Source organism: Gallus gallus, chromosome 3 (assembly GCF_016699485.2).
Source record: "Gallus gallus isolate bGalGal1 chromosome 3, bGalGal1.mat.broiler.GRCg7b, whole genome shotgun sequence".
Taxonomy (NCBI): domain Eukaryota; kingdom Metazoa; phylum Chordata; class Aves; order Galliformes; family Phasianidae; genus Gallus; species Gallus gallus.
Genome location: NC_052534.1, coordinates 58839695 through 58860194, shown reverse-complemented (window position 1 = coordinate 58860194; position 20500 = coordinate 58839695). Strand labels below are relative to the sequence as shown.

The following is a 20500-nucleotide window of genomic DNA, read 5'->3' as shown; positions in this document are numbered from 1 at the left end:
ATCTCCCATTGCAATGGCTCCAAGTAACTTATATAAACATACAGGCAGAATATTAAACATCAAAGAGAGGATGGAAGCAGAATCACTGAGAATTGCTAAACATAGAAGCCTGAAAGAAAGCTTAGACTGCAGCTTAGAAAGCTTAGACTCTCCTTTTCTGTTTCTACAATGCTACAAAAAAAAAGAAAAACTCAGATATTAATAAATAAATAAATAAATCACCGATACATTTCTATTTTAAAAATGACCAGTGTTAATAAACATAGAAAATGGGAATCCCTCAAAAAAAATGTATTTATAAGGTAGGGTGCCCCCCATATCAGAAAAAGTACACCTCTCGGGTGTTCCACAGATGAAACAAAGCCTACTGTACCTTTTGACAGCTGGACCATCTTACTTATGTTATCAGGCCAGAAACACTTCAGACAGGGTTTTTTTTTTTTTTTTTACGATGCTTGATTTCATCAACAGAAGCAATTACTGAAGAAAAATACTAGGTAAGTTAGTTTTTTACTAAACCGTTCAATAAAAACTAATTAGTATGGTCAAATCCTGCAACTGGAAATGGGCACAGAAAAGCCTCAGCCTATCAGTTACCACAATTTCAAATCAGGATGTGAGAGTATCACAGAAAGGCCCGCTTCCCTTGCTGCTGATGAGGTCAAACATTGCCAATAACTGCATGTGAAAGTTGTCAAGATAAGGCGGCATGAGTGAAAACCTGCCATCCAACACTCACCTCTTCAACTCCCAACTTACTCACAACTCCTCTAACTGGACACAATCAACACTAAGGCTCAACTGGACAAGAACTGCATCTCTACTTTCTTTGTATCCAGGTCCAGATGCTCTGCTGACAAAATTGAAATGTTCTTATAATAGCAGCCATGCTACTCAAATTCGTTTTTGGCCCGAGAATATATGAGAAATGATTACTTCTCCCTGCTTTTGAAGGTGAAACTACTGAAGGACACTTTTTTATGTGTCAGTTTACCATGTAATGTTCTGAGAAACTGACTTTTTTTTTTTTTAAAGAAAAGGCTAAAAGGATGTTAATACAGGAATTCAGGGTTATGAATCCATTACCATAATACACAAGTTGTGGATTAAAGGGGCTGCCAGCAATTTTTCAACCATGAAAAGCTCCATCCTGTGACTTGCATGTACAATTGCAGCATAACCACAGTGAAACACCTCCGTTTGAAAGGGACCTCAGAAAACTAGAAAGCTCATTTTTCTCCAAAGTCCTTCTATCACTACTTGCCTGGGAATTGGATATTGCTTTGACAGCATTCAAATCAGATCCTGAACAAAAAGTGTTTCCTGCACCACAGATGATAAGGCCTTTGCCATCCTTCCAGTTTTCCAGTTCAGTTACTCTCTCCTGGAGTTCTAGCATCATAGTACCTGTTACAAGAGGGGGAAAGCAACACTATAAAACAAAATAATTATGATCAGCACGTTTCACATAACATTTTTCAGTATCTACATCAAGTTAACATTAATACACGGCAGGCTTAAAAACACAAGGGAAAGCATCACCTTAAATTCCTGTCTCCCCTCACACAAGCACTGACTATTTTTACTCAGTGATGCACTTGGAATTCTGAAGAGTATTCTGCAATTTGCATTGCAATCATCAAAGCAAAACAAAGAAGTGCAAGGAGGTAAACACAAATTGTACTTGATTTATTTTTGTTTGTAATTTCATGAATTCAGGAAATCTGATCTTACGTATGTCTATTTGGATCAGCCCTTCATTTTAGCACCACTGCCATTTCACTCTACATATTCAGCTCAAAATATTTTTAAATATATATATATATAAAAAAAAAAGGCTGAAGCAAACTATGTTGAAGGTCAATAACAAGCACCCATCCAAAAAGGGATTGAATACTATCAGCTCTTCACTTCTAGCTTAAGCATAATATACTCTCATATGTTAGTTTAGGAACTTTCTCATACTACAGACTGTTATAACTATGCTAATCTCCAGTGTTATGAAACAGACTTCTATGGATTACTTAATTCTGCTCTAAAGAAACTGAGAAAAAGGATGAAAGGTGGAAAATTATCAGTGCTATGAGACAGTTTGTTAAATCTTACATTTAAAGCGCAGGACTGAGAAGCTTGAAGAACAATTCAGAGATGTCATCACGAGCTACTGAGGGTAGAGTACAGTTTGTTCAGTGAAAACACTTAGTTTTCATGCACTACCCAAAGCAATTGCCTGAAATTGCATTAGGAGGCTCTATTTCCAAAGACTTTCAACCACACACCTACAGTCTTCATCAACGATATATAGAATTTGATCCATTACTGCAACATTCCATGTCTCTCATTCTTTTTATCTTCTCCTGCATAATAGTGAAGTGTGAATTAACATTTGACATCCAAAAGAATTAATTCTTCAGCAAGAAAAGCTCTCACTTCCAGTTACAGATCTCTGTTTTTAATCTACTACACATTAACATACGATTAAAACCTGTTCAGTTGTTGCTGACTGACCAACTAACGAGGACAACTTTCCCAATCTCTATCACACAGCTAATTACATTATTACTCCCTCACCAGCTTTCCTGTCTGGAACCCAAAAGGGTTTTCATCTACAGGCCACAATCCTTTCTGACATGAGTTTCTATACTCATGTTTCTAGAGCTAGTCCTAGATAGCAGCATCTTAGAATCACAGAAGCATAGAATCATTCAGTTGGACGGGACCTTAAAGCCCCCTGCCATGGGCAGGGCTGCCACCCACCAGATCAGGCTGCCCAGGACCTCATCCAGCCTGGCCTTGAACACCTCCAGGGATGGGGCACCACAGCTTCTCTGGGCAACCTGTTCCAGAGCCTCACCACCCTCACATTAGAAAACCTCTTCCTAATGTTAAACCTAAATCACCCTCTTTTAGTTTAAAACCATACCCCATTTCCTATCCTCCATACCAATTGAATTTACAGAATGTGAACTATAAGATCTTTCTCTATGAACGCATGTGACTCTCATGTACTCTTAAGGCAAAACATTTACTGAAATTAATTTCAAAAAACTACTCTGAGCACCACTCTCCTTAGACAAAGATGTAAGTGGACAGGACTGTCTTTTTCAGATGCAAGCATGCCTCAGATTAATATCTCAAGTAATCTTTCCCTTTCTTCTACAACTCTTGGGTTTTTTGACCCAATGTCTGCGCATACTGTTCTTTTCTTGTCTTAAAATGACCTGATAGCATCCATCCTGATGTGGAAGATTCTTTCTTCCTGCTTGTTTTCCTTGTAGCTCCTTACAAAGGAAGCATGTTAGCACCAGGTCGAAGAATGAACACTCTGTAAAGGACCTTCACCTTAGTCTTGCTACTTCTTGAAAACATTCCTGAAGAAGTCAAGAATTAAGTGGACATTAAATATTCTTTAAGTAGCTGTGTATCAAATCCCTAGATTTATCTTTTTGCACATAACTCAAGTTTTCTTATAATAAAGTTATTTTGACTGACATCAAATCTTGGCCAAAGTCAAAATACAGCACAGTCATTGCCCACGGTGCTCTTAATAATCAGAGCAGTAAGCTACTGAGTCTTTCCACAGAGTATTAGGAGTCAAACATCTAGTTTTTCAGTTAACACTGAAAAATTGAATATACAAAAAAGAACTGTATCAGGCAGTTGCATGCAATAGCAGGGAGACTAGAGAAGAAGGTCAGCAACAGCTTTCCCTCCAGGGAGATGACGTCTTCCATTACTGCGTACACTGACAACTACTATTATTTCTATTATTTCACCAACAGACACTGCCCAGTTTATCTGATTCAATGCTGAGGACACCATACCAAAGAAAATACTTATTCTGCCAATCTTAGTCCTTCATTGTGTGATACTAGTAAGCTCATCCTCCTCACAGCACTAAATCTACTTGGAATAAATCACTTGTTTGCATTTTAATTATAATCTAACAATAAATACTTTGAACTTATCGTCTAGAATTGACTTCATCACCATTATTATCTAGTTCATGCAGGCTAGCTTCCTTCTTAAATGAAGTTCAACTTCAGTTCAGAAAGAAGTTGGGCTGCTGAAATCTGTTGCGCTAGGTTTGAACTGACGTTATTAACACTTGTTTCCAAAGAAACTATTTCAAACAGGTAGCTATCAGATACCAATTAAGAAGAGAAAAAAAAAAAAGGCATAACAACCTCCACACTGCCCATTAGCAATTTGCCAATAATTTTGTTCTATTTTCAGTTCAATGTGTTGCTCAAGCTTAGAATAAACATAATTCTCCTTTGAGATAAAAAGCTGCTGTGTAAAATAAATGCCTGGCAAATAGGATTTCTCTCAACAGTTCAATGATATTTTGCATCTTTCTAAAGGAAGCATACGTGTATCAAATTCACATCTGCCACTTTGAAGAAGCTCTGAGATACAGCATCAACAGTATTTCATTTAGGTAGTGTATTTTACAGGCTCTGGCAAAGGAAGACAGACAGGTCTTGTTGAGGCAATTTAAAGTTTGCTCATCCTATTTCTTTTCATACTTCTCCTGAAGGTTATTACTCAATATACAGCAAACAGAGAATGATAAATTGCTTACTAGTTCCTCAGTATCTACAGCTTACAGACAGTAATGTTAAAATGAAATGAAGAGCGGTGTATATTAGTATGCCATATCATCGTTTGCAGCATCCAAAGGGCCGGCATGACTTTGCTTCTGCACTCCCTGATGTAACAGTAAAACTCTCTGGCAGAGGTGCACAGTAGAAAGAAGCAGTAAACTCCTAAACCGCCAGAGTAAGATCTCCCAGAGCAAATTTCTGTGGCTATTACCTAGCAAAATGAAGTACTGCTCTCTACAAGGTTCTACATACTATGATGAAACAGTACTGCCTGGTCCCAGACCCATTTTCTAATCTGGGTTCACAACAAAAACACAGCTATTTATTTCCTCCTGGGTTTTTATAGCTTCTTGTTTGCTATTGAAACATAAAAGCTACTGATGTATACTAATAATTTATTTTCATAGTAATCATATGAAGAGAGAAGAGATTACATTACAGAACACTGAGCCACAAAATATCAGTTAATTTTGGCTGTCTGATTTGAGATGTGTGATGTGATTTTAGAACATTAGCATTATATAGCACTCAGTATAGTCACAACACAGCTACCAGTGGCCTAAATAGCAGTTGTGACTGCTTAACACTTCTACAAATCAGTTCTGAGACTCTCATGTCAAGCAAGCAGAAAACAAAGAACACAGTTCTAAGTTAAGTTTAGCCTAAGCAACCTGGCTTATATCACACCTGATCTCCACAGCAGACTGGGATTTTTCTGTCTTTTCTCTTTCTATTACTGCTTACTTCTCATGCCACTTTCAACTACCACAACAAATAAGCTACGAACACACAGCCCACAATCTGTACCTTGCACAGATCTATTTTTAGTCAAAAATAAGAAAAAAAAATCTGCAGACAAAGAGCAAACAGTGTAATTGTGATTGTATAATAACATGCATGCTGACAGGGAGTGATTCAAAAGGACAATCTCCATGCTAGTTCTTTTAGCTGCATCTTCTCCAGTTAGGCAATGATTTTATAGAAGAGCTTTTAAGAAGAAACAAAAGAGTAACTGCAGAGATATCTAGGTGAATATCTAGATATTGTGATGATATCTAGATATCTCTGCAGTGAGCTACCACTGCAGAGATATCTAGGTGAATTACCACAGATTCTACTATGCTGTTAGGTTTTATTCCTTTCAGCTAACAATCATCACTTGAAGGAGTAGATTGACATTCACCATGTAAACAGCTCTGTGCTTTGCTAGTGGGTTGCAAACTTATTTGCTGACAGCAAAAGAACAGAGAGAACTGGCCAATAAAACAGAACAGAAAAAAAAAAAAAGAATTAACAAGATGACACAAACAGTTTTGATAGCTAAGTATTATCTAGTACAGCATAAAAGCATATCCTTAGAAGTCTCCCCATCTTCAGCAGCTGAGAAAGATCATCTGATCTTTCAAGTCATTGGTATTTTAGATGCAAGACAAAGACCTAACTGCAGAAGCCTAAGTTAGAGATAAGATTTTAGGTAAAAAACAACAATACAAACTTGTCCTTTCTAAATCATCTACAAATACAACTACATCATATCTTCCCTTCTCTGTAAAAATACCTTATGTTTCCAAAGCAGTAGAGGCAAAATGAAATAAGAAATAAGAAAGACCACAGCAGCAGAATCATCTCCACTGAAAAAAAGAGAGGTAGGTTCTGTCAGACATTTCTTATATCATTGGGAACTTCTTGTATTTATGATGTACACGGCAAAGCTACCACGCAGAACAGTGAACATTTCTACACCTAACATTTAATTATGTTTAAATATGATTATTTTTTATAATAATAAATAATAATTATTGTATTTAAATATGATTAAAAATCAAACACTACTTCTTTTAACTAAAGAATGGTGAGACACAGCTTTTCACTTTGTTTTTGCAAAGGGAAGGGGAAAAGAAAGCAACCACCAGCATCCTCATCAATTAATTAATACCTGTGAAGGCATTCATTAGTCGGGAGTTGTTCAAGGTAAGTATTCCAATGCCACTGTGTTCTTTGGAAAGGTTGATGGATCCACCAGCAAACTGCTGAAGTTTCTTCTTTATCAATTCTTCGTCATAGTCATGAGCACCATTATACAGCGATGCCCTTCTCTGCTGTAGCATCCTTGCCTTTGTAGTCTGAAACAAGTTTCTCCATAGGAAAACTGCCATTTCTGGAAAGAAACTAAAAATAAAATAAAATAAAATAGTTTTCCTTTGAGATCCAATTCTGTTCCCTGACAGAAAGAGAAGCAGCACAGCAGAAACTAATATCAAGGTGATGCCATCACAGAGGTCTACAAAAATTTACTGAAAGTCAGTACTCACAAAATTCTTAGCTGGAATCTACTCCCACAGAGATAACAGTTGAATTTTATGCAGTGATTTCAGCAGTTAAGACAGAAATTAGCTTAAAATCTTTTCTCGAAAAAATTATCCAAAAAATTATCTATACACATTTCATGGCTCAAGAAATGCAGTAAAATACTTGTATATTCTATTAGACCAGCTTACTCTATAGCAATGTTTCAACTCCTTCCCCTGCCAAAACAAACCAGCTAACTAAAATAAAACTAAAAAACCACATCTGTGTTTGAGGAGAAATCCTAGCAAATCCTCCGGTTTTCAGGAGGTAGATCTCCACTTTTTCTACAAGCAACTATTACTTCCCTGGGTTAAATACTTGAGGAACACAGAAATTAAAAACCGAAAACTTTTCCTTGAATTCAGTTCCCTGTAGCCTAATTGCATTAATGCATTTGTCAAGTTCCACCCAACTAGCAATACTGCCAAGGCCCTGGTAGCCTTAAGATTTTCGCAGTCATTCCAGTAGTTCGTTCCTCTTTGAATTGATCTCACTTCAACATTGAGCACCAGAATCAAAGGAGTATCCCAAAGGAGGTACTGTACCGCAGCATTATGAACTGAGCATAGCCCTTGCTTCCCACACAGCTACATAACATTGGTAGTCTGTCTGTATGTACCAGCACACCCGTGGCATATTGCCCCATTATCTCCACTCTAGTAAGTAACCACATAGAATCGTAACATAGCTCAGGTTGGAAAAGACCTTAAAGATCATCAAGTCCAACCACAACCTAACCATACTACCCTATCTCTAACAACCCTCTGCTAAATCACGTCCCTGAGCACCACATCCAAACGGTTTCTAAACACATTCAGGGATGGTGACTCAACCACCTCCCTGAGGAGCCTATTCCAGTGCTTAACAACCATTTCTGTAAAGAAGTTCTTCCTGATACCCAACCTAAACCTCCCTTGGTGCAACCTGAGGCGATTTCCGCTTGTCCTGTCACCTGTCACCCATGAGAAGAGACCAACCCCGCTCTCACTGTAAGCACCTTTCAGATATTGGAAGAGAGCAATAAGGTCTCCCCTCAGCCTCCTTTTCCCCAGACTGAACAGCCCCAGTTCCTTCAGCTTCTCCTCATAGTGCATATTCTCCAAACCCTTCACAAGCCTTACTGTCCTTCTTTGGACCTGCTCCAGCACCTCCATGTCCCTTCTGTACTGAGGTACCCAAAACTGAACACAGTACTTGAGGTGAGGCCTCAGCAATGCCGAGTACAGGAGCAGGATGACTTCCCTAGTCCTGCTCACCACACCATTCCTGATACAAGCCAGAATGCCATTGGCCTTCCTGGCCACCTGGGCACACTGCTGGCTCATATTCAGCCGACTGTCCAACAGTACACCAAGGTCCCTTTCCATCAGGTAGCTTTCCAGCCACTCCTCCCCACACCTGTAGGGTTGCCTGGGGTTGCTGTGACCAAAATGCAGGACCTGACACTTGGCCCTATTGAAATAAAAAGGAAGTCATAAAGCATTATTCTTGATGTTTGGCTCCGCTTTATTCACTTGGAAAGCATTCTAATGGAAGAAGTGATTCACAAGTGATTTGAAAAAATCTAGGTAAATTCTGAATTGAAGAGTTGATCTGAAAAAGAAAGCGTGGTCTTAGAAGCCACTCAGAGTGGGAAGTAAAAGAACCTTCACAGGACACATAAAAAGGCTGTGTTGCTAGGCTAGCCCTATCTTTACCTCTGGTCCCTTTTTAATTCATACAACTGTTCACAAAACATGGTGCGTGCTCAATTTTTGGAGAACTGGGAAAAGACCACCTCTGACTGTTAGTCATATTTGGCAGAAACAAGATTCCTCCAGAACTGGCAAGTAGCCCCTGTGAATTCTAAGGTGAATCAAAGCAAAAATGGAGATGGAATTTGGTGAAAGATATATTCTATGCTGTGCCCAGGCCACCTCACAGCTAATAATAGACTGAAATTGTTGAGAACATTATTACACACATGTACAAGCAAATACATGTTACATACACACATTTAATTTAGTATTTTAGAATGAAAGAAATAAGTAATTCAGTTAGGCACACAACTAGCTTGTATCGTTGGATACTAAAGTGGGAAAATGCTTCTGCTGGGGCAAATATAATCCCCACCTAAACAGAGCAGGACAGCAGCCACGTAACAGGACGCAGGACAGCATACGTCATATGGGGAACTTTCAAAGAGAGCCACCTATGCCAACAGATTCAACAGGTTCTGCCACATTGCTATCCCACAAAGATGCTGGTAAGGCCTATACAAAGCCATATATTATTATGGCTTTATAATATGAACTTATATATGGCTTATATTATATTATAACATCATATACACGGGAGCAGGTAAAGGAATCATTGTTTAACATCTGATAAGACACTCCCAAGTCTCATCCAAGTTCCTTATGAAATTCAAGGTTTTAATTTGTCATGATCAACTTTTGCATACTCATGTATAAGCTAATAAAGCTAATTAAAATGTAACAAAGAAAAATCTGATTGAATACAAGATGACTTATTCCACAACTTACATCAACCTCCTGCTCTATATGTATGCACCTTCTAATATCTGCAACACCTCAGCCATCACTTTCACAACTCCTAAGATGGCTTCTTTATAATTTTTATGTAAGAGTGAAAACAGGTTACCAAAGCCAATTTCTTAGCCACGTTCTTCTTTTTCTGTTCAGGCTCTCAGGAGAGAAACAGCCTTCCATGTTTCTCACTCATTTCACATAGCAAGGTGCCGGAACAGTAAATAAATAAATAAATAAAGTATGTAAGGGAATAACGTGACAAGCTCCATTAATTCACTCAGCTTTGATTTATGGCAGTCCACATAAAGCAGTGAAAATAAAGAGTTGCTCTAAAACTCCATTCTTCAACATACTCATTCATGCAATAAAACTCCCACCCAGCTACTAGATTTTGCACCAGAGAGAACAAACACTATGAACATGGATGGGCGCAGGCTCCTGTTGCAAACTGTAGTTTGTACTATGCTTGACTCAACACAAAGCAATTAGTTTCCAATTTTAATGAATGCAAATCTTCCCCAATCCTCCAAAGAGGAAAGATTAGATTTAATTATTTGGGAAACCACAATGACTGGCTTGAAACAACAACAAAAATAGAAAAAAAAAAAATTAAAAGGGTGAAAAAAGTCTGTACTGGCAATTTACAATTGTTTGATCACTTTTATACTACCCAGACTTTACATGTCAAAGAAAGTACAAAGCAAAGCAGACTTAAGATATGGAAATTTTATTCCACCAAAAAAATAACAAGCCTGTCATTTTTAACTGTGTGGTTACATGCATTAACAACTCCTTAATATTATCACTATGGTAATAAAGAGCACCAGCAAGTGCCGGATTAAAAAACAAATTGGACATCACTGCATGCTGATTGTGACTCATGATTAATGACTCATGCAAGGTATTATCACTGAATTACTCTTTTTAAACCCATCTCTTACAGCACTGGGCAGTACCCACTACTTTTCTAATAAATACAGGATTATTTTAACAGCTCAGTCTGAGAAAGCTAATCACTCAGGAAAAGCATGATATTTAAGCTTCAGTGCTCTCAAACTAAAGGAATTTCTGCTGATCTCTGATAAACAACATTCAAAATTTCACTAAGTAGGGAACACTCGCAACCCACAACGTGACTCAAATGGACTTTCAGTAGTGCAAATGAAGGAGTGCGTGTGTAAATCGTACTGACCAGCACAATGCCACAGGACAAGACAAGATATATTTATTATACTAAAATTTAATATAACTGTCTATTTAGATACATTTACAGAAATGAAGCCTTTGTCTAGTTTTAAAAAGTCAGGTGTGCTATATCCATTAACATCTGCAGCACGCACAATTTATGCATGATTTTACAACAATCAACTTTCTGGCAACACAGTGGACAGTTACCAATTTTCTGTTTGTAAAAACTGCTAGAACTTTAACATATCAGCAGTAAAAGTGAACAGACAAGCCATCCAGACGGATATCAAGAGTTACACATTCCACAACCTGCAGCTACATCAGTAACCAGTCTTCATATCTGTCACATAATGCAACAGTTTAAATTCCAGATAGTATTTAAGTGGTTTTTAATACACTTACCCATGGAGTGGAAGACCATGGATTAATACAAACACATGCTGAAAGTCAACAACTCAGTATTGTAGAAATGATACGCAATGTACAGAATAAATACATACATACACAGACATGCATGTATTTATTTTACATATATATAAATATCATATATATACATATATCAGAGGCCTTCTGAAAAGCTCTGCTAAATGCTTAGTTAAAATTCAGCTCTCATGATGTTAATAAAAAATAAAATGTTACCATAGATAAACCACAAACATCCCCTAATTGAGCAGATTCACTGAGAAAATGATAAACCCCAACACTCAAGCAAGTATTTTTGTCTTTGAAAACACCACTACTCTCATCTAATAGCCAGTTTTTCTCTAAAAACACACTACCTCAAATAGCAACCTCAGTCAGCGCTGCCAGCTGTAATTTTCAGAGAGTATGAATTTGGCTGGCCAGAGCAGTGGGTAGGGGATATACCTAGCAAACACTCAGATGGGCAGAACAACTTCATCAATGGATGAAGAGATAGAATGTACACTCATCAAGTTTACTGAGGATACAAAGCTGGAAAGGGTAGCTGATACAGTAGAAGAGTGTGCTGCCGTTCAGCGAGACCTGGACAGACTGGAGGGATGGGTGGAAAAAAAACCTGATGGGGTTCAACAGGGGCAAGTGCAGAGTCCTACACCTGGGGAGGAATAACCAGGCATCAGTACAGGTTAGGGGCTGAGCTGCTGGAGAGGAGCTCTGCAGAGAAGGACCTGGGTGTCCTAGTGGACAACAGGTCGGCCATGAGGCAGCAGGTGAGCCCTCGTGGTCATGAAGCCAGTGTTTCCTGAAGTGCATTAAAAAGAGTGTGGCCAGACAGCTGAGGGAGGTGATCCTCCCCCTCTACCCTGCCCTGGTGAGGCCATATCTGGAGTACTGTGTCCAGTTCTGGGCTCCCCAGTTCAAGAGAGTCCAGCAGAGGGCCACAAAGATGATGAGAGGCCTGGAGCACTTCTCTTAGGAGGAGAGGCTGAGAGACCTGGAACTGTTCAGCTTGGAGAGAAGACTGAGAGGGGATCTTATCAACACTTATAAAAATCTAAAGGGCGGGAGTCAAGTGGATGGGGCCAGGCTCTTTTCGGTGGTGCCCAGAAACAGAACAAGGGCCAATGGGCACAAACTGGAACACAGGAAAAATACAAGGAACAACTTTCCTGTGAGGGTGACAGAGAAGCTGTGGAGTGTCATTCTCCGGAGATACTTAAAATCACCTGGATGGTTTCTTACGTAACTTGCTGTAAGGAACCTGCTTTAAAAGGGTTGGACCAGATGATTTCTGGAGGTTCCTTCCAACCCTTACGATCCTGTGAACTAAGACAAACCAGAGAACTGGATGTTGGGAGCCTGGATGAGAACTTGAGCTGCATGCATCGTTGAGCAGCTACACAAAAATAATAGGCAAATTAAAATGTCCAAGCAGGGGAAAATCCAACTCAAAAATAGTGCCTGAATTGCTGACACAAATCAGGAAAAAAGAAAATGGGGAGAAGGTATGCAGGGATGTGTTTTCACCCTGCAGAGCTTACTGGGCACCTGTGGGAGACCAGAGAAATAAAGATGCTCATTTCTTGGGGGCAGGAGATGACAGGTATGAAATGCAGACATAGACCCATGTGTCACCTGCAAAAAGACATCAGCTGAATTTTTGGTCTTGGATAAAGGTATCCTGAGATAAAGTATAGCAGAAAAGAAAGGGACATAACATACAAAACCCACAAAAGAAATCCAAAGAGACAGAAAATATTTAAACGGCGTAACAAAAGAGCATTATAAAGGCACTTATGTGACACTGCCAAACACTTAAAAGGCAGCTGACAGTTCAAGAAGCACAGAACTTGACAAAAACCTCCAACAGCTGTAATTTCTGTGACAAGCGCAGAAGTGCGAAGAGTGGCATAGAGAAAGGGATGGAAGAAGTAAACTGAAGATGACTGTGAGATGACTCATGGCTCAACATGCACGTGCATCAGCAGACAGTGTGGAAGGTATCAATCTGTACCAGAGTGCAGTGAGTGTGACTGCTGGATGTGACCAGCTTCCCACTGTGACTGGCTAACAAATGAAAACAAGTGGTGACCCAGTGCTGAGGGCCAGCACGACGACCTCTACAGCATGAAAGCAGGCTAAAGAGCAAGAGCAGAGGAAAAACCAAAGCATAACAATAGTTCACTTGTACAAAAAGAGTGATAATCATAAACATCAACCGACTGAAATCAGGGATAGTGGATGGTGAGTGTTAGAGAAAAAAAAAAGGGGGGGGGGGGGGAACATCCAGCGTTAAATAGAGGAATGGAATTCAGAAACTGCAAGATTCAAGAGGGCCAGCATAGACAAAAATCAAAACAAGGGCATGGGCATAATAGTGAAGAGAAGTCAGAGAGCCCTCACTTTAGATGCAAGAGAGGTAAAGGTGGGATGTATCAGTCCTGCACTGGCTCAACAGGCCACTGTTCCAACTGTTGTCACAACACCTCACCTGAAGGATACTGAGTCCCTGTCTACCTCATCTGCACGTACACCATGCTTCTTTCCTTCAGCGATGCATGGTCAGGTTTACTTGAGCACCTTACCTGACAGGTTCTTCCCATTCCAGTAACTATCAGCTGAGGCAAGCTGAGGGCAGTAACCTCTCCAGCTGGCTTAATTCTGCTGGAAGAAAGCAGCAAGCAGATCTTGAGCAGGTTATGGGAGCAGCAGCACAAAACCTACCAACAAAGCACAACCTACAAACACACAAAAAAATCTTGGGATATTCCACAGCTCCAATAAGTAAAAAGCACCTCATTATGGCATTTCTAGACAAAGTGGGAACTCCTACTGAAGCCAACAGCAGCTGCCTAAGGCTCATACCTTTCTCAAGGCATTCTAGCTCTCAAATTTGCTGAACCCTGTTCAGACTTCTAGTATATTGTTTTTGGTACCTACATGCTAGACAAATGAGGCAGGTTCAAAAATCCCTTCAGTTCAGCGTGAAGATCCTTAAAGAGCTTTGTAATTCCTCTAAGACTGGGCTTTAGAAATAGCCTATAAAGGATGGGCTTTTTTAGCCATTATAGTACCACTGAGAAAAGAACAATGGATTTAGGTCTCCCAGTTTCCCCATGTCAGCCACAAAAACAATGTTTATCTTTCCAGAAGATGACAGAACAAGTGAGATGGACAACCGAACTGAAGTTGCTTCAAATAATGTACACAAAACGCATTTTGGAAAAAGCCTTTTAACATCGCAAGTTAAACTGCCTATGGTTTCAGATTTAGTCTGGCTTACCCTTTATGCCTCTTTTCTTTTACATGATCTCTTACTATTTTCTCTTTCTGCCTCTTTCTCCCCTTGTTTTTCCTTTGTTACTGAACAGCTCAATTTCGGGGATAAGTTGTGTGATTTTCACTTGGCGTTATTTGTTCTCTGCACAGTATTATATTTTTAATGGTCCCTGCAGGCTAAGGTTTAGACATGAATTGTCTCTCCGCTCCTAAGCAATTATGCTCTCTTTTAATCAGGTTTCAATTACTTCCAAGATTTAGTAAACCAATCACATTTAGCTGAGGTTCAGTGAAAAATAATGGCCTTCAAGGATACGAAACAGCTAACAAAAGAAGCCCTTCAATAAAGTACATGCTATGACATGGATAGCATTTAGGTTTGTTCGCAGGGTAAGTATATGGACTGAATTTCACAGCAGAGTGAGAGCAAGAACCCCTCACCTTCTGCAGACAGCACGCAGACACTGTATGTCTAATGTCTTGAGGTGAAGAGGTTCTATTTGCCTCTGTTAGCAAAGGGCCCCACAAAGCACTGTCAGAACACAGGTTTTGAGTTCACACGGAGCTCAAAGTCCACCGGTGAGCTTTGGACACCGCTAGGTGAACAGATGCAGTGCTCCATGGGCATAGTAACTACCACACTCAGGTTTTCAGTCACCAAACCCTAAACCATAAAAAGCATGAAGGTGAATTAATTCTATGCGCAAACCACTGCAGCACTTCAGCTGACCAAAGCAAGCATTTTTGGCGCGGATATGTTTTTTCTTCCATAAAACCAACACCGAAGGGAGGGAAGGAAGCCCTGTACCCCAGCTCCGTGCGGAGCAGGGCCGGATGGGGCGGCAGCTCCCTGCAGAAGAACACCAGAGATCTCCAGGCTGAAGCTGAGCAAGCGGCGGGATCCCGCAACCCCGACCAGCACAGACTTCAGGCAGAGAAGCCGCCTGCCGCGCGGACCGGCCCACTAACGAGGAGCGCCCCCGGCCTGCTCCCAGGCTCCTTCTGCCCGGACCGCCGCCCGGCTGCGGCGCCGCTGGGAGCTGCTCCTCCTGCACGGCCGGCCCCAGCAGCCGCCCTCAGCCCGGCACCCCGTGGAGCACCTGCTCGCCTCACAACCCGCGCTGGGCTGCCCGAGAAGAGGCGGGCACTGACCTGCCTAAGGCACGGCTCCCCACAGCACGGCTCCCCTCCCTCTGCCGGACGAGCGGGCGGTGCTACGGGAAAAGCGGCCCCTCCGGGAACCGGCGCCGCTCCCTAAGAGCCCGCAGCGCGGAACCGGGGGCTACCGGGCTGTGGTGGATATCAGGGCAGCCTACGGGGGGAGATAATGGCGGAGGACGGGCACTGGGCAGGGTAGGTTGTGTGTTAGTCGACACCGCTGAAGGATGGCCCCGGCTCGGTGGAGTCAGCCCACAGAGCTCCTGCCGCATTGTCATGAGAGAAGCGCAGTGAGCTCCCGTCGTGGAGGAAGCAGACCCAGGAATGTACATGCGGGTTCCAACGCAGATCGGGTGTATTCAAAGCGATATGCAGATGCCAGCCGGCCTTTGTTGTTAATATACATGTGTGAGAGGACTCACTTATTTGTAGCATGGATGAAAAAAAAATATATATGCATGGAAATGCTTCTCCACCTTTATTAAAGCTGTTTTTCAACCGAACTGTCAGTACAAATGTCCTATAGTTGGTCTAGTTGATTGTTATGATTAAACATGTGAAGTATTTCAGTTAGTCATACATTTGGAAGAAACAAAATCTTTGCACTCTGAACAGATACTTTTAATTTTCCGTTGTTAAGAGAATGCTGTAGGAATATGAAATATTCCAGTCCTGAGTGGCAATATCTTCATACAGAAAAAGGATTCATTTCCTTTCTACGGCATTCCCTGTGCACAAATACTGCCCCAGGCAAGCTTGCCTCTCCATTCAGTATAAACATTTTTCCCTCTCCTATTCGTGGAGGAGAGATTTTTCCAGCAGGATTCAGTCCTGCATTTCTTTCTGATAATCTTCAGTCCCAAATTAGATATCTATGGGAAGGAAGCAGCCCTCAGCATACCCTCCTCCAAAGCCTCATCTCCCTGGCTGAAGCAACGCCCAGGCTGTCCTGAGCAAGGCAAAGCAGTGCGTGGAAGGAAGCTGGTGGTTTTCTAGGGAACATATTGCCACCTAGCAGTGCTTGAGGAGAGGAGCACAAGCCTGACATTAATTTTCGTGGTTTGTCTCGTTGCATATTGTCATGGTTGGAAAAGGATCTATTATGACTGTGGAATGAAGACTGTAGAAAAACAGACTAGTAAAGAAAAACAGACTAGTAGACTCTTTTGATTCCTTACATGTTGAAAATTCCACCAGCAGGACAGTGACACCAGTTCCTGCATGCTTTGTTGTGCAATAAGAAAAAAAAAAAAAGAGACAATCCTGCAAACAGTTTCTCATTCTTACTCAAAAAGTCCTGCTAATTTTGGAGACACTTCCCCCTTGTATTGCTAAGTCAGAGGACCTGAATTATTGAGTATGTTCTTGTTTCCCATCACTGACCCCGACTCCACTCCATTATAGCTGACGGCTGTGTACTGGCTGAAAGAACAAAGCCTCGGTCTTAGACTCAAGGCTGTCAGACTGAAATATTGAATTCCAATATATACAGAGCTCCATGGAACTATTTTTACAAGCTCCTTTCAGAGTCATTGAACAAACCAATGACATCTCAGGAATTATTAGATACTAACCGACACATGACCCCATGGTCAATTCTTAAATAGTCCCTTAACTGTAATGTTTGGGATGAAAACATCATCAACTTTGTTTGGAAGAATAAAAGGCCAATGGCCTGACATACACTTCGAAGACTAGATCCACAGAAATAGCTTGGGTACCCACGTTGTATTTTGTAAATCTTTCTCAAATTTGAGTTTCTGAATCTGAAATCATGATATTCTTTCTCCTCGCTGATCAGCTGCCCAACCCTGGAGGCTCCCAAATCCCATTGGTGCCTGACAGCCTCACTTCACAGGGAGAGTTTATATCAGGCTGGCTAACGAGACTGCCACCCCAGCTGTCTCTCCTGTCCCCACCGCAGATCACTGAAATACCCCTGAGCTGTTGCAGCTTTCTAAACGTGGCTCTGCATGCCAAGTTAAATTTGGTTTGATTTCGTTGGATCAGGGCTGGTTGGGGACAGTGCAGTCACAGTGCATACCTCAGAACCGTAACCTTATCAGTCACTTGTGTGTCAGCCTGTCCCTGCCATGAACCAAAACCATGAACACTCACAGCTGGGGTTGTTTCCCAACTAAGATGCTGCCACTGGACATGTGTACAAAGGGATCAGCTCTTCCTTCGGAAGCTCCCTACCATCCCACTATGTGTTGATTCAGTGTCAAAGGCCCTCTTCTGCTCAGGAAAACAAGCTTGTTTCTCTGATCACCAGGCCACAGTGTGCTCTGGGTTAGCCAGGCATCCATGCAAAAGCTATTTCTTTGCTGTAGCATAATTAAATATTCATCAGGGCAGAGACTAGGGGAGAGGTTCAGCATGGCCATAGCTCAGTGTTTGCTCAGTCTCTCGGTGACCCAGCAAATATTGATGTATTTAAACCTTAATGCCTCCTTTAAGTTCTTGCATGCAATATAGTGCAGTTTGAAGAGGCAGGATGAAGCAAGTTATTGCTCCCCAGAGCCCTCTGATTACAGCTCAGCGCTGCAGGAGTGGGCTTGGTGTGGCTGCTGCCACAGGGCCAGGAGGTCCCTGCCACCTGTTCACACCTTTCCCTGCTACCAGCCCCATCATTTGGTTGGACACTCGTGTTCTGGCACAAAGTGTATACAATACAAAAATATGCTCGTGTATGTTCTACCTTCCTGCACAAGCTCTTATTTCAAAACATAGCTCAATTTACAGTACAGCTTAAATGAGCACCTTGCCTCTGCATAATGGTGGTGGTCCCATGCTTCTTTCTCCTTCTTCCTTGGAGTGAGGATGGCTGCACAGCCAGCTGAGCTCACCCACAAGCAGCAAACTGCTCTAGTACAAATTGTTTTTGTTTCGTTCCCATGGCTAATGAATTGAGCCAGACTGGGTTGCTGGAAGGCGAGCCTCAGGAATGCCAACAAGGGGAAAAAAGACAGAGGAAATTTCAGGCAGAAGTCTGTCCTGCCTTAGCAGCACCAAGCTATCAAATGGGCTCAGTTGTGTTGTTTTACTCTGTGGTGGACATGGCACAGAGAGTTTGAGGAGTTGGAGTGGATTAGAAATATGTGCTCTGGGGCCAAGTTGGGAGATGCGTGAACATCTCTGAGGGGCAACCAGTCCAGCGGACCAGGTAAATTGTACTGGGAAAGGCCACCCTAAGCCCCTCTGACAGTCCAACTCTATTTCCTCTTTTTCTCAGTTGTCTCTCACCACTGTGTTCTATGAAATTTCATTAAAACAGGCATTGTACCTTTTTCTCCAAGAGCATTTGAATCACACAGAAGTAGGCCAGGTGATAATTGCACAGCATAGCGTAGTGCTGCTTAAATGTCAGCTGTTAATTAAAAGCCTCTCTGAAAATGGGCCATTAATTAGGACAAATGCAGCAATTCTTTATGGGTTCTGACTAACCAGTGAGAAAAAAAAAATCAACATTGATATTGGAATAGTTAACTTCTGCTTGTCTGATGTTTATTTACTATTAAAAATATTTTATAACGTGCTGAACATATTTTTCTTTCTTTTAACGAGGTTCAGAGCAAGTATTCTGGCACAAGAACACTCACAGGTACACAGGTTGTGGTCGAGAATATTTCAGTGTTAGGTCCAGATGTCTCTAGCAGTTGTTAAACCTTAGCAGGAATGCTGTAGATGTTAAAATGCAGCCCTGACCTGCAAACAGCCCACTGTGGCACTTCACTCATGCCTTTTTGTTCTTAACAAATGGTACTATCCACACAAATAATGTCACGCAGGCACCAAAATGTGTGCTAAACTGGGGCCGGAAAGTAAGGCACATGCTCCCTAAACCACCCTGAACTGTTGGGGAGAATCATCCTATCAATAAAGGATCCAAATGTCTCAGTCTGAATAGTCTTGCAGCTTACCATCTCACTTTTTTTCCTCTTTGGCTCAGATTCAGCAAGGCAATTAAGACCCTAAGCAGTCCGGTTGATGTCAGCGACACACAAGCACTTTGCTGAATCAGGCCCATCCCGCCTGCCAGACCTCATGCTTTCCTTCCTTGCGGTGCATTAAGGATTCCCAAAGAGCAGTTACAGTAGTTAGCTGCAGCATGAGATCAGAGGAGGTGTTGGCAGTTTCGTGCCTAGATGCCCATGCTGGTGTTCCAGTCACCATAAACAGTGCTGTGACCTGCTTAAAGATTTCGGTCTTCTGCAGCAATGCCGTGGTGTTGCATAAAGCACATTTAGGCTGGAGACATAGAAATAACAAATAGTCTCATTTCTGACAAAAGCTTTAGCCATGTAGCAGCTAAATCTCATAGCTTTATCTCATACAGTAACTAGAGTGAAGGCAAGCCCTCAGCTCTGGGCTGATCTGAAATCTGCCCACTCCAGAGGACACCCTGCAGGACCAACATTCTTTTTACTTTTAGTATTACTATGGCTCACTCTTCATAGGTAAAGAGCAAACTGTAACAGTGAGGATTAAGCAGCAGCAGGAGCTACAGAGCACTTCTCTTTAAAAGTAGAGTTGTTTTATTTGTCTGGATTGCGTGTTACATAAGTGTATTGCTTCTGCAGCTGAAATATTTCAAAAGATGGGTAACGAGGTTCTCAGCTGGACTGAAGCACAGCAGCCTGCCTGCTCCCATGGCCACAGCATCACTGGGTCATTCTTGAAGGAATAAACAGCACCTGCGTTTCTTCTCCTTTGAAAGCAGAATCCTGTACGTGCGTATTATTCTAGACCATCACTCTTTATATGGTGTTAAAATTTGCTGCTTTTTGTGGTTAATTTGAAGCTAGTACTGGCAGATCTGGATGCAGAATAGACCTGTTATGTCACTGACACTTCCTATGCTGACCCATTTCTCTCTGTTGACAAATAACAACTGGAAAAATAACATACAAAATCTCAAAAAACTGTCTTTTTAGAGGTAGATAATTTAAACCTAAAATAACA

The 20500-nt window shown here is 41.4% G+C and overlaps 1 protein-coding gene across 18 annotated transcripts in view; it reads right to left on the bottom strand.

The window, feature by feature from the left end:
* The window catches only part of ECHDC1 (ethylmalonyl-CoA decarboxylase 1), a 41207-nt gene extending 25612 nt beyond the window's left edge, over positions 1–15595 (bottom strand). The window contains exons 1-5 of one of the 18 annotated variants that reach the window (XM_040697316.2): positions 6544–6616; positions 6166–6238; positions 3222–3371; positions 2280–2357; positions 1265–1407 (exon numbers count right to left, since the gene is read on the bottom strand). In XM_040697316.2, the coding sequence (XP_040553250.1) occupies positions 1265–1407; positions 2280–2292 (156 nt within the window). In that variant the 5' untranslated portion in view covers positions 2293–2357; positions 3222–3371; positions 6166–6238; positions 6544–6616. Of the gene's footprint in view, positions 1–1264; positions 1408–2106; positions 2258–2279; positions 3372–6165; positions 6239–6543; positions 6777–13683; positions 13763–15529 lie in introns of those variants that run through there. The other 17 variants (XM_015284434.4, XM_040697312.2, XM_015284436.4 and 14 more) reach the window with 17 other exon arrangements.
* Positions 15596–20500: the final 4905 nt, after the last annotated feature.